We start from the raw sequence: 14788 nt of genomic DNA, 5'->3' as shown, positions 1-14788 counted from the left end.
CCGAAACAAGCCCTTGATGGGATGCTAGTCCTCAAAAAAGTGCTCTCTTCCACACTCTCACAAATTGCCGATTTAAAATTAAACACGATATCCCATTGCAGATTAATAAACTGTGAGATCGTAAGGTACATATACAGGTTGTCTCAAAATTATGTTAACATTTGAATGGAGGAAACAATTTATTCACAAAACATACTTCATATGTGCAAGATGATTTACAGGAATGTCTCAACCTGTTCCCCATCATGTTCAACACATGTACCATATGTGGCACATAAATTGTCAAAAGAAATTGCTAATAAGGATATACATAACAGTACCATTAGTGTTAACATAATTATGACTCAGCCCGTATATTAAGTGGGTGCGGACTATTTAAGTGAAACTTATTTTTATATTTTAACCATATTCTAACAAAGTGATTTTTTAAATTAACACAGTCTGACCGTTGTATTTATTTCTCTGAAATGAGAATTGGCATGCAAGTTCGGTAAAATGGATGGATGTTTTAACGTAGGCTTCGTCAATGAAGAACTACGGGGAAACTGTTAAAGCTGAGCATGGACAAATACAAATCCCAGAATACATTGCTCTTCCAGGTGTGCAACGATTCTCACACACACAACCAGACGTTTCCGAGAATTGCAGGATGGGAAATTCCGCTTGGACTACAAATCCCAGAATGCATCACCCAGCACTTCCGCTCTTGTAGTTTGTAAACACAGCGATGCAGCGTCTGTAAGGGGAGACACTTCAATAAGAAGAAGCAACACGATGCGTTAGCGTTTCAGTGACATTTTCTGTTTGGGGCGATGGACTGAGACAGTACCTCAGACGGCTTTAAGTAATACAGGATCACCATTTTTTTTTGTTCTTCATTATTGTGCTACATCGCATCTACGTACTGATATTTGTTTTCTCAGAGCAAATCATTCCAGTCGTCCTTCTTCGCCCTCCCCCTCCTCGGGGGGAAAGAAAATACAGCAAAAACGCCAACGTCCCTTGTCCCTCTCTGACGCTAGAGCCACTGGCGCTCAATGGGGAACTGCCTGTCGTCTCAGACCGCTGATGATCTGTCACTGCTGAACGAGTCGGACGGTGCCAGCCTTCCCGGAGAGCCGCCTCCGCCTTACCAGGTGCGGGTTGTGGGACAGTGTACTTAAGAGAGCCCGAGGATTTCTCGGGAGCGGACGGGGTTGTCAGCAGGCTTGACGCTGAGACTCGGTTGACAGGGGCCTCGGGTTCTGTGCAATGAGATAAAGAGAGGTTTGCCAACGGATAGATTGCACGAGGTGTATTCAGTAGAAAATGCGGCATTAAAGCGGCTTGCCGAGGCCTGGAAAGCGCACTGCACTCTCCCGTTTGGGAGGCACCTTCATGCTGCGTTTAGACCTTTAAACGGAGACATTTAAATATACCGTACACGTCCATCTGAAGGTAATTTAAATCACCGCAAACACACGTACATGAGCTGAGGTCAAGGCAGCAACATCCGGCGTTAAAAACTAAATTAAAGCAGCCTGCAGATCAGGCGTGGCTCTGGTCCCATTGGCCGCCCTTACACTCAGAATGATTGGATCATCGCGAGGCCGTCTCCTTTTATCCCTCAAAATGTGCGCTTTATGTTGTATTTTATTTTATTTACACAGTTTATCGCAGGAACGATTTTCTGTAGTATATTTTCATGGTAAGCAATATGCTTTACAGCAATACCAATACATACAGAGGTGCATCAGTAAGTCTATGCTGAGGATGTAGCCTGTGTTTTGGACGAATGTGTATTGTGTTACGTCATCTTTTTTATTGCGAGTGACTCTTTCATGTACAGTTTATTGCTTTTGTTGGATAAAGTACTTAATAGTAAAATCACATTTTTTTTAAAGAAGCCAGTGTTTTAGTACTTTCTGTGAGGAGCCATATCCTAAGAAATCTTTCAGTAGTTTATACGCATTCATACAAAAGGTTTCTCTAATAACCCATTACTGTTAGTACCTGCCTAATGAGGGATACACTGAAGAAATGGCTGCTGAAAATGGGTCATGTGTGAATAATGAATTAAACATTAGTTCTTGGAAGCAATAATAGCCTTTAGCCACACTAGTTATGTCTTGGCTGTATTTTTAAATTGATTTAATAGTATCGTGATTAAAAAAAAAAAAAAAGGATATTGATTTGCTATCAAAAAAATATTTGAGTGATTTCAAACTTTTGAATGCTAATGTCTGTGTGTGTGTGTATATATAGATATCTCTTTAGATATAATAGTAATACATTTTATTTATATTATCATGTATGTATGCAAGTCTATAAATATATATATGTGTGTGTATGTGTGTATACGTTTATATATAGTGAAAAGATACCAATATAAGGTTTGGGGTCTCTGGCTTGGATTTAATACCAACAAAGAAGAAGTAAGGGCATACATAATACAGCAAAAGAATGAGACCCTCGGGTGTCAGCACTGACCTCCTCAACTTGTAGAAGAAGCTTTCTGGGCCTCCAAAGTGACTCACTTGGATGCCGGTTCACAAAGTAACACCGATATTTGGTCACCGCCAAGTTTAAATGGTGACTGAAGTGGAAGGGATGGGCCCTCCAACCTGACGTTGTGTCAAAAGTGACATCATGGTCCCTCCTGAGTGGAAACGGAAAGACAGTTCGCTCGGGTGTCACACCATTCTCCTTTGCCATATTTCCTACCACTTTAGCGTCCCTGAGACACCCCTCACTATACATTAGACACATTATGGTAGCATTCCGGATTGATTGCATGCTATGGGAAACTGGTAGGGGAAGAAATCTGCTAAAACGTATGCTATGTCCTGGCTTCAAAATTCAAAAGATGGGTTTGTGCCAACTAGAAGGATAGCTTCTTTTTCAGCGTCTCAAATAAAACTGTAGTTACTCCAGCTGTAAAGAAATCTACTAGAATTGCCATAACCATAACTTACTTGCTTTTCCTGAAGTGGTGCTGTCAAATTGAAAAGGCCATGTGGCCTCCTAATGGCCGAGGTATTGCTCTTGCTGTAGGGCCTTTTTCCACCTCTGACTCCCTGTCTGGTTCTGAATAAGTCTGAAAATAGTTTTAGCCTGCGAGTCACTTCAGCCACAGTAGATGACAGGCAAAAGCATGGAGACAAGTTGTGTGTGCTTCTAATACAAGCTGGAGAGGTGCCATATGAAACCACAAGCTTCAGTGTCCTGGGACTCGCCGCGTGACCTTGAGTGAGTCACTTAATCTGTAGTTATTCATATTACATAGATATGGAAATGGCCGTACTCTACCAATGATTGAGATGTGTGGCATTGAACTGTAAATGGCAGGGTCAGTGCTACTGATCTTCATTGAGGCTCATAACCCTTCAGTTTTCACACCTTGAGAAAACTCCACTATAAAATGGATTTATAAAAAGTGACAGGGTAAGGTGTTGACTGAATAAATGTAAGAACATATAAGTGGAGAAAATATGGATTACCTTTACAAGAAGTCTTTAGTATTCAGGGCACTACATGGCAGTGACTGGTGTGGAGACCTAGCAGCTTCTTACAGCAGAGCTCCTCTGTTTTTGATTTTATTCTTATTCATCCATCTCTGTTTCTCTCTGAAGGAGCATGCCCAGGTTCCAGTGTACCATCCCACCCCAAGTCAAACCCGACTTGCCACCCAGTTGACGGAGGAGGAACAGGTTAGAATCGCCCAAAGGATTGGCCTCATTCAGCATTTGCCCAAAGGAATCTTTGATCCCGGCTCTGAGCCTTCAGAAAAGAAAGTGAAGGAGTAAGTAATCAGACATGTCTCTCTGTCTCCGTATTATTTGTGTATTTTAGGAAGATTTACATCAGCAAAGGATTGAGTAGGTACTGGCAGGGACTTGTGGGGCAACAATATAGTACTAGCAGAACTTCCCACAAACAACCCGGAATTCTTCAGGGTAAGGATTCATCATGGAGCTGCAAACTTTCCTTGAGTTTGTCGATTGTGAAGTGTGTGTTTGGAAGCGGCCTGGTATCCCATCGAGGGTTAGTGCCTCTCTTGTGTCCAAGATTACTGGGAGAAATGAACTGGATGATTTCCCAAATTTTCCACGTTACCATGCCAGGATAGAGTATTTCCTCTTGGCATGTGGCATTTTCCATGTTTGGTTTCCACCGGAATGCTTTGCTTGGCATTGAAATTTCACATTTGCCAGTTCTGCCTGACATTTGCCATTCAAGTTTGATATTTATTATTATTCTCGTCATTTGGATGACATCTTTATCGAAGGCAGCTTTCAACATTTGAGACACAATTTATTACATTTCTTTAGTTTTACCAGTTGCGGCACAGGCTCATGGTCAGCCTGTGTCATTAGTGCCATTAGAACACCAGCAAAACCAAGGAGCTGGTGGTGGATTTTAGGAGGCCCAGGCCCCTCGTGGACCCCGTGATCATCAGAGGTGACTGTGCAGAGGGTACAGACCTATAAATACCTGGGAGTGCAGCTGGATAATAAATTGGACTGGACTGCCAATACTGATGCTCTGTATAAGAGAGGACAGAGCTGACTATACTTCCTTAGAAGGTTGGCGTCCTTCAACATCTGCAATAAAATGCTGCAGATGTTCTATCAGACAGTTGTGGCGAGTGCCCGCTTCTATGCGGTGGTGTGCTGGGGAGGCAGCATAAAGAACTGGTGAGGAAGGCAGGCTCTATTGTAGACATGGAGCTGGACAGTTTGACATCCGTGGCAGAGCGACGGGCGCTGAGCAGGCTCCTGTCAATCATGGAGAATCCACTGAACACATGGCCGTAGTGCCGTAACTGACGCTCCCTCACAATGCAGGTAATGTGCCTCATTCGGGACTCCATGAGCAACACAAAGTCAATCCAATGGTGCCCAAGAATTTTCTGGACAGACACAAAGGAGTCCAGTCTTCATCTCGGTTCACTGAATAGTGTCCATGTCTCTCAACCATATAGCAAGACAGGAAGCACCAGGACTCTAAAGACTTGGACCTTCATCCTTTTGCAGATATCAGGAGCGTCACACACCCCTTTCCAGCGACCTCATGACCCCCCATGCTCTCTCAATCCATCTACTGACTTCATAGTAAGAGTCACCAGAGACATGAATGTCACTGCCAAGGTAAGTAAACCTCTCGACGAGGTCAACACTCTCTCCGCAGACAGACACACTGCTGATGGCCGTGCCCAAGAGGTCATTAAAGGCCTGGATTGTTGGGTTTTATCAGGACACTCGAAAGCCCAGACATTCGGACTCCTCACTCAGTCTCTCAAGTGCCCCGATCAGAGCCTCCATTTGCCTCTTGCCATGTTGTATTTTAGGTTAAAGAAATGATCGATTTTTTTTTTTTTGTTTGTCAATGCTAATCACATCCTGATACTTTATATGACTTCTTGCCAGAAACCTACATTAAAGTATACGGATTCTCAGCCTTTGACTTCTGTGGTGAGTAAAGCTATCTGTCCACGTTCACTACAGCCAGAGGGGCAACACACACTCCGTACGGACTGGGTCTTAAGAGAGAAGCCTCGCTAATGTGATGTTCGGGGACAGAATTACCCATAACCCCCCAGGGTTTGAAGTCCAATGCCATAACCAGTACACCATCCTGCCTATGCTGGAGCCAAGCCTTGATTTCCATAACATAAGGTGGACATTTAGACCATCATGCCGACTAGTAAATGACATTTCTCCTTTGTTGTTGACATTTGATATTTCCAATTTATAGCCTGACATTTCATTTCCACTTTGAATTTTTTTTTCTTTTTAGCAAGTAGTTGCCATTTCAATTGGAAAATTTCAGCATTTGCCGTTTTCACTTGACAAGTTTTATTTTCATTTGCCGTTTGAGTTGGACTTTTGTCGTGTTTGTTTCCTGTTTACTATTTCTGCTTGACATTTGCCATTCAAGTTCAGCATTTATGAATATTCTCATCATTTGGGTGACATCTTTATTGAAGGCAGCTTTCAACATCTGAGACACAATTGATTACATTTCTTTAGTTTTTTGCGGCACCGGCTCGTGGTCAGCACGTGTCAGTGGTGGGATTTGAACCCATGTGCTGCCACAGCAGCCTGTGTTAATATTGTTATTAGCCAGTTTTGGTATGTTCTTACCCACCCATTTTTAATTTGATACATATCCCTCTTTTTTTAACTGGTGCTGCTTTAGCCTTAGCTTTGCCTCCCGCCATGGTGTATTTTAGGTTAAAGAGATTATCGATTTTTTTACCTTCATGTTTGTCAGTGCTTATCCACATCCTGACACTTTGTGTGACTTGTGGTGTGTAAAGCTATCTGTCCACATTCACTACAGCCAGCAGGGCAACACACACTCCGTACGGACTGGGTCTTAAGAGAGAAGCCTCGCTAATGTGGTGTGCGGGGACGGAATTACCCATAACCCCCCTGGGTTTGAAGTCCAATGCCATAACCAGTACACCATCCTGCCTATGCTGGAGCCAAGCCTTGATTTAGACCATTATGCCATCTAGTAAGTGACATTTCTCATTTGTTGTCGACATTTGATATTTCCAATTTAAGACGAACATTTCTTTTCCTCCCTGCGTGGAGTTTGCATGTTCTCCCCGTGTCTGCGTGGGTTTCCTCCCACAGTCCAAAGACCTGCAGGTTAGGTGGATTGGCGATTCTAAATTGGCCCTGGTGTGTTAGTGTGTGTCCTGCGGTGGGTTGGCACCCTGCCCGGGATTGGTTCCTGCCTTGTGCCCTGTGTTGGCTGAGATTGGCTCCAGCAGACCCCCGTGACCCAGTGTTCGGATTCAGCGGGTTGGAAAATGGATGAATGGATCTCTTTTCCACTTTGAATTTTTTTTTTCTTTTTCGGCAAGCATTTGCCATTTTCACTTGCCATTTGAGTTGAACGTTTGTCGCTTTTGTTTCCTATTTACTATTTCTCCCTGACATTTGTCATTTCTGCATCTCATTTGATTTCCCAAGTTCCATTTTTTTTTTTTTTTTTTTTTCCACTTAGCAGCTCCCCCTTACCTTTGGCTTTTTAAGATCGGATATCTGCAATTCACCCTTTTGATAAGATCACGTTTCACATTTCTGCTTTCTCTTTACAGATGCGTTATCTGCATGATGGACTTCGAATACGGAGACCCAATCAGGTTCCTGCCTTGCTTGCACATCTACCATGTGGACTGCATCGATGACTGGCTGATGCGTTCGTTCACCTGCCCGTCCTGTATGGAGCCTGTCGACGCAGCTCTGCTCTCTTCATATGATAACTGAGGGGCCCGAGCCGAGAGGCACGCCGGCACATCTAATCGCTCACACCTGCCTGGACTGCCCCCCTCAGCCCTACGGTCTTACTGAAAGTGGGCAGCGTCACAATGTAAGGTTGGAGCGCTGCAGGAGGAGAGGAGAGGAGAGCAGAGTGGCGTCTCTCAATCTGCCTTTGAGCGCACAGCACCAAAGTGATCCTCATAAGTAGGGGTTGGGCGGTGGTCTTGGGGAGGGTGGGGGGATAGAAATAGTAATAATTTATAATAACGCTGCTCTTAGACAGACTGTGATTACTGTTACATTTGACCTGAATTACTTCAAATGCAAGAGAGGTTTCTTCCTCCGTGGTGTGAGGAGATGAGAATGGATTGCACTACTAAATATTGATGATGTCTTTTTTTTTTCCCCCCCCTCAAAGAGTGTTCATGATGCATATATATATATTTTTTATTAATGGGTAAGAATAGTGTAGATGGATTTTTTTCAGCTGTCTATAAATTCTGTTTGTAAGATGTAATTCTACAATTTTACATGCAGGGTGTTGTAGCATAAGCACGCGCCACCACGTCTGTCAACACGCTTTAATGATGCTGTGTGTCACCAGTTGGGCGCCTTGATGGGTGCGACGCGTTTCCTGTCTGCCTCGCGATACCCTTCAGAGGACACGTGAGCATTTCAGGTTTGCCCGTCATATATATTTCCTTGTTGCATCCGTCCGCGTCTCTCCCAGTGCTTTAAACAGCTGTGTGTGTGTGTGTGTGTGTGTGTGTGTGTGTAAAGTTTACAGTCTTGGGCTGTTTGATTAAATAACAAGGAAAACCAATGGTTTCAAAATGTTATCCGCTCCTTTCCTTCTCTGCATGAAACATCTTGAGATTGAAACAAAAACAAAAAGCCACATTTTCAGGAAAGGAAGGAAATAATTGACTTTAGTAGGTTTAGCGTGGCCATGGTGGTTTTAAATGGAGGACAGACTTCCAGGTTAACGGGAAAAGAGCTGCCAGTCAGTCGGCATTGTTGAGGCCTCGCCAGAGGACAGACGCACGAGGGTGCTGCTCCTTAACCATTGTGTGTGTGTGTGTGACAGATGAGCCAATACACATTTGACATGTGCTCTGCCAGTGTTTCAGTGACATGTCATATAAATGATGGGATGGGCTGCGGACTTTACACACGGCGTAAACTTGTAAATGTGTATTGAAAGATGGAGAAAATGTTCAGGGGTACTCTGGCATCTTTACCCATCACGTATGTGAACCTTTTATTTGAAGAATTTTTAGAACCTTTACATTGAACGACTTGCTCAGGGGTCTCGTAGAAAGTCGATCACCGTGCGCCCTATGCCACCTGGGATAGGCTCTGGCGCCCCACGTGACCCTGTTCAGGACTAAGCGAGTTAAAACAAAGGACTGACTGAGCTTTCTATAGTGGACGCCATCCCAAGGCAGTTACCGTGCTAAGCTTTTACGCTGTGAGGACTGGCTAGATAACGAGATACGCTCAGAGCTGCATGGTGGGCCAAGTCGAGGGGTTTGATGTTACTTTGCTTTCCTGTAGTGAGCGCTTTGCATATTCCATCCAGTTAGCTCCATAGTGTTACAATTTGGACATTGAAAAGATGGGAGGCATGCGGTGGAGCAGCAGAAGGGAAGTCGGCGTTTTGCACTCAACGTCCCCGCATGCCTGGGCCATCTTCTCAAATTGTCCTCAACACAACCCCAGTTTGATGGCAGCTCCAAATCGGCCACTGTGCAAATGTCAATGCGTAATGGACTGACGCCCTCCTGAGCTGGATTGAGAGTCGCAGGTGTCATTATTTTCAGACGTTGTGTGTGTGTGTGTGTGTGTGTGTTCATCATTCTCAAAGTACTCGAGGGGGAGCCCATCAGGTTTTTTGCATTTTGACAACAGCCTTATTTTAAAATCATCTAAATTTTAATTTTTTTTCTCTCCTCAAGCAACACTCACAACTCTGAATGACAAAGTGAAAACAGACTTTTAGACATTTTTACAAATTTGCTTTGGCTCAGGTACATCCCCTCCTTCTGACCATCGCAGAGATGTTTCTACACCATGTTTGTAGTCCACCTGTGGGTCAGTTCAACGGCTTGGGTTGATTACAAAAGTCAATTCCTACAGTTGGGCACAAACCAAACACCGACGATGGCAAATTGTCTGCCCGAGGTTAAAGACCCGCATGGCGCCAAGACTCGGGACTGTGGAAGGCTGCAACGTCTGCAGTACTGAAGGTCCCTACAGGCACAGTGACCTTCATGATTCATAAAGAACAACCAAGACTCTTCCTGAAGATGGCCGCCTAGCCCAACTACGTGCCGGGGTGACTAAGAACTTGGTGGTCACTCTGGCTGACTTTGAGGGAGCGTCCAGAAGGACAGTCATCACCGTAGCCCTCATGCCGATTCGGGCAGAGTGGCCAAGAGAAGACATGAACACCCACTTGGTGCCAAGAGGCACCGTAAGGACTGTGAGAAACGAGATTCTCTGCTCTGACGACCCCAGGGTTGAACTGTTTGCTGTCAATTCTAACCGTTAAGTCTGGAGGAAAGTAGGCACCGCAGACCACCCGTGTAATGCCAGTCCAGTGGTGAAGTACAATGGTGGCAGCATTAGGAACTGGGAGACAATCCAGTTTGAGAGAGAACTGAGCAAACTTCTCTACTTAAACTCCTTAACTTAATTAAAACCTGCTGTGGACGTCCGACTTGACCGATTGGTCGCCTTCCAGCAGGACAAAGCAAAGCCAACACTGGAGTGGCTTGGGGACAACTCTGTGAATGTCCTTGAGTGGCCCGACCAGAGCCTCGAACCGAACACGTCTGAGGAGACCTTCAATATGACCGTCCGCTGACCGTCTCCATCCAAACTGACAAAGCCTGAGGGGATCTGCGAGCGGAATGGCGCACAAAAATCCTCCACGCCAGGTGGGTGAAGCTTGTGCTGTCGGACTCAAGAAGACCCCAAGCTGGATTTGCTGCCACTGAAGTACTGAACACGGGCTGAACACTTGAGTCGGTGTCGGCTCTCAGTGTTTTTTTATTTTTTAATGAATTTACAAAAATCCCCAAAATCGTGTTTTCACTTTTGTCATTCCGGTGAATTGAGTGTGGCGATGAATTTAAATGGTTTTGGCTCAAGGCTGCCACATAATAAAATGTGAAAAGAGTGAAGGACTCTGAACACGTGTGGTGTGTGTGTGTGTGTATTCATTAGCTGTTCTTCCTAAGATGGCTTGAAATCGAAGTAATCAACGTGGCATTAATGCGTGCAGCACACCAAGCAATGCGCGTCTCTGTCATGTGCCATTTGGTATGGGATCCGTAAATGCAGTGCTAATGTTTGCGATGCGCCATCTGTTGGAATGACAAGTGCAGTACATGTTTCTGTCATCTACCATTTGGTATGAGATTTGTAAAAACAGTTTTAATATTTGTGATATGCCATTTCTTGGAATGACAAATACAACGCATATGCCATTTGGTATTGGAGTCGGAAAAGTGATGTTAAGGTTTGTGCTGCGCCACCTGTTGAAATTACAACTGCAAGGCAGATGCACCATCTGCTGACATAACCACAATACATTGTATTACTATAAATGTGTGTGATGCGCCATCTGTAAGAATGACAACTGCAGTGCATGTATCTCTCTGTTATATGCTATTTGGTACAGGAGTTGGAAAAGCAGTGTTAATGTTTGTGCTGTGCCATCTGTTGAAATTACAAATGCAATACATGTTCTTACTAAAAGGTTTGTGATGCGGCGTCTGTTAGAATGAGTAATGCGATTTATATGTATGTCTGTATGCCATTTGGTATGGGAGTCTGAAAAGCGGTGTTAATGTTTGCTCTGCGCCATCAGTTGGAATTACAGCTGCACTGCGGATAAGATGCACCATCTATTGGCATGACAACTACAATACATTTTATCACTATAAACGTTTGTGATGTGCCATCTGTTGGAATGACAATTGCAATGCATATGTCTCTGTTATATGCCATTTGGTATGGGAGTCAGAAAAGCTGTGTTAATGTTTGTGAAGCGCCATCTGTTGAAATTACAACTGCAATGCATTTTATTACTAAGAAATGTTTGTGATGCACCATCTGTTGGAATGACAATTGCAGTGCATTTTAGTAAGAAATGTTTGTTGCGCCATATTTTGGAAGGATGGAGATATGGTAACCAAATGGACACACACACACTTTTTTTTATTACGGTGAATGTATATTTGCACAGTGGTTGAAACTGAGCTGTTGGATTTTCTTTATTTTATTTGTATAGTGAACACCAAGCACTGACCTTTCTCCAAATGATTTCGGCAATACAAAATGGGGCTTTTAGCAGGTTAAGCAACTTGTTTAGGCTCATGGAGAGAGATGTTGGCGGAGATTGAACTCTGTGATTTTTATTGAGCACCTTCGTCGACTCCATCCCTTCTCCACCCTGTAAATGTGGCGGCTGTTGCAATGCTGGCGAGCTGTAGGACACACACTGGGCATTTTATATGGCGCCTTTCACCCTTCCAGATTTGTGTAGCTGAGGCGTCAGCCGGCCCGGGGGCTTGGCGTTGAATTGGCTTCCCATACCGGCCGGCTGGCTGAAGGCATGAGGCCAGCCCCCCTCGGCCGTAAGCGTTCAGTGCGAGGCGTATCTTCACACCCGTCTGTCAGCTCATCTCGGCAACTGGATTCGTCCTCAACGCTGATTACTTGTTGTGGTTGCTGTTTATTTTTTATTATTACCGTTCTTTGAACCCTCGTTTGACGACATGCATTCATTTAATTACAGAAGCCCCCCCGGGGTGGTCTGTGATGTGTGCACTGGTCACCGGCCAGTGAAACGACTTGCTACTGGTTCGCACAGTTTTGCTCCGAAATGAGGTTTGAATGACTGCAGTCCAGCAGCTTCTCCCCACGCCCAAAAGTTTCAAATGTACTTTTAATGTGTCCGTGAAAGTGAATGGCCGGTCTTGTCTGCCTTCTCGCTTGGGCTCCTCGTCCTTCTGCTCATCGCATACAATAGAACAGCCCAGCCACTAGGGGGCCAACCTGCCTCGTTTTTAAATCTCATTCACCTGTGGTAGACGACGCACACTTTACTACACGGATGCGTTCCCTAAAGATGGGGAGGAATTAGCCTTTCAGTCCTTCATCATGTAAGAATCGTTCTCATTATTTGTTTTTAACAACGAGAGGACGCAGACGCCATGATCAGGTCACTCAAGGTGAGAGCTTCTTATCATCCAGTGAGCGTCTTTACACAACATTTCAGTACAAATAATCGGGAAAAGTGAGCGTAAAACTCGCCTTTCATAACGAGCTCCATCCCTGATCGATCGAGTTTGCGCTCCCTTATTTCTTATTTCATCAAAGGAGATCAGCAGTGGGAAGTGAACTGGGGAAGCAAGTGCTTTACAGCGCATCGCTTTGGCCAAAAGGGGGCAGCACTGCGTCGCACAGGCAGTTCGTGACAAGACGCTGTATAGGAGACATACCTCCTACTTGTTCAGTGTGTAGGGACTTGCAGAGGACGTCAGGGGTAGATCAGGTTCATCATTGTGTTTTATATAGCGCCTTTCAAGGGGAACCCCATCTCTGTTTTACCGCTCGAGCAGGTTTGCTGTCTCTTATTTCACCCATGAGCTTTTGCAGCCTCATCAGGGGGAAGTGAACTGGGAACTTTGTGCTTTGACCAAAAGGGGGCAGCGCTGCATGCAAAGGCTTCATATGAAGGGACTTTTAGTGGACGTCAGTGGGAGGTGCCCATCCCTTTTATATGGCACTTGTAATGGGAAACACCACTTCAAGGCTTTTTGTAGCCCCAAAGTGAGCACCAGGAGGCAGGTCATGTTTTTTAGTGTTTTAATTACTTGGCCATTACGGAGGATAAACTCCTTACAACAGACACTTTATATAAGTGGCAAAACCCATGCATGCTTTATTTTACAATATTCTCGGGATGGTTTACAAATTGAGACCCCCTGAACGTGCCGTTAAGGCTGTTTGACCCCCGGAGTGTAGCTCAGTAAGTTAACAGCAGGTGTTGAACCCGAATCCTTGTGCTTTAGCCCCCCTTATGCCACTGCACTGCCCCGTCTTCATACGACTATAATAGATCGGCACAGCTGGCGTCCAGGCTGGTGACGTCACACACGGAGCCCCCCTCGTATGCTTATATAGCACCTTTCATAGCGAACGTAATCTCAAAGTGACTCAGTGGAGTTGCACACCTGTTCTGTATTTGTGAGCACAGAGTGTAAAGAGACTCACTTAGGGTGATACTCTGCATTTTTATAGTGCCTTTCATAGACAATACCATCTCGAGGCATTTCACGGGTTTCCGTATCTTTAGCAATGCAGCGCTGGCTTGTTAGGCGCCTCACTTGGGGTGTAAATGTGTGTGTAGTGCTTTTCACAGTAAACGCCGTCTCTAGAACTGAGCACTTTCTGGTTACGGGACTCGATTAGAGTAGCGGTCATGGCTTTGGACCCCGAGTTGTGGAGATCAAATCCTGCTATTGACAAAGCGTGACCACGAGCAAGTCACCTCAACAAAAGAAATGTAACCCAATTGTATCTCAAACGTTGTATGTCTCCTCAGATAAAGGTGTCTTTCAAATAAGAAATAATGACAACGTGCTTTAGGCCACACCGTTAATTAACGTATACTGTATTTAGCACCTTTCATAATGAACTCCATGCCAACCAACGCATTTTGCACTTTTTTTCTTTCCTTTTTGCACATGTGGCTCCCCAGATAAAAGCGTCACATAGCTCCGTGCTTTGCAGGTCAGTCCCTTAGCCACTAGGGGGTGACACTGAAATTCCAGGAGGCCGAGCTTTGCATTGGGCTGTCAGGAACTTAAAAAAACAAGAAGCTAAATGGTGAGGGGCTTTCAGTTATTGGGGGGGATTTAACGTGATTACAGCGGGTATGCCCTTCGTGAGCCAGTTTGAGCCATGGAGGTCTGCAGCCATTGCCGAAATTGCAGACGAATTGTATTCCATGTTTACGATATCTTTTATATTTAGAACGTTTCTTAAATGTTGGCGCATTTTTGTTTTGCCTTTGACATTACAAGACCGGACTGGTTAGACTGCTTACTTCTGAAACACTGACCGCCAGCGATCTGACCAGAAGTGAATATATTGAGCAGTCAAACACGAAATAGTAAAATACATAAGAACTGGCAAACCCGGAGTGTCAAAGAGCGAGCCAGGACTGGCCACCTTCAGCGCAGAATGCCACCTGTGTCCGCATCGGCATCTCGATCCTGCTTGTATGTGTGCACGCTTAGTGCGTGGTAACGGGATGTTTTATTTAAAAGTCCATTTAAATTATTATTACATGGCAAGACTTTAAATCGATAGCGTGTTGAGTGGCCGTGATCGCGCTTTACAGATCTTGTTGGCCGGCCCAGGTTTTGTTTTTTTAAATTCTTCAAATGTCTCCTTAAAAGATAACCACAATTTTGTATAGTGCCTTTCATAGTAAGCACTGTTACACGGGTTAT

At 44.6% G+C, this 14788-nt stretch overlaps 1 protein-coding gene across 1 annotated transcript; it reads left to right on the top strand.

Moving 5' to 3' along the window:
* The first annotated feature begins 701 nt into the window (after positions 1 to 701).
* Positions 702 to 11210, top strand: rnf11a (ring finger protein 11a). Its single transcript, XM_039772638.1, has 3 exons — positions 702 to 1136; positions 3612 to 3781; positions 7094 to 11210. The coding sequence occupies exons 1-3, from the start codon at positions 1038 to 1040 to the stop codon at positions 7260 to 7262; spliced, it is 438 nt and encodes a 145-aa protein (XP_039628572.1). The 5' UTR covers positions 702 to 1037; the 3' UTR covers positions 7263 to 11210.
* The last annotated feature ends 3578 nt before the right edge of the window (positions 11211 to 14788 follow it).

The sequence above is a fragment of the Polypterus senegalus genome, chromosome 12, assembly GCF_016835505.1.
Source record: "Polypterus senegalus isolate Bchr_013 chromosome 12, ASM1683550v1, whole genome shotgun sequence".
NCBI lineage: Eukaryota > Metazoa > Chordata > Cladistia > Polypteriformes > Polypteridae > Polypterus > Polypterus senegalus.
The sequence above is the reverse complement of the archived record's forward strand: the minus strand, read 5'-3'. Positions and strand labels throughout refer to the sequence as shown.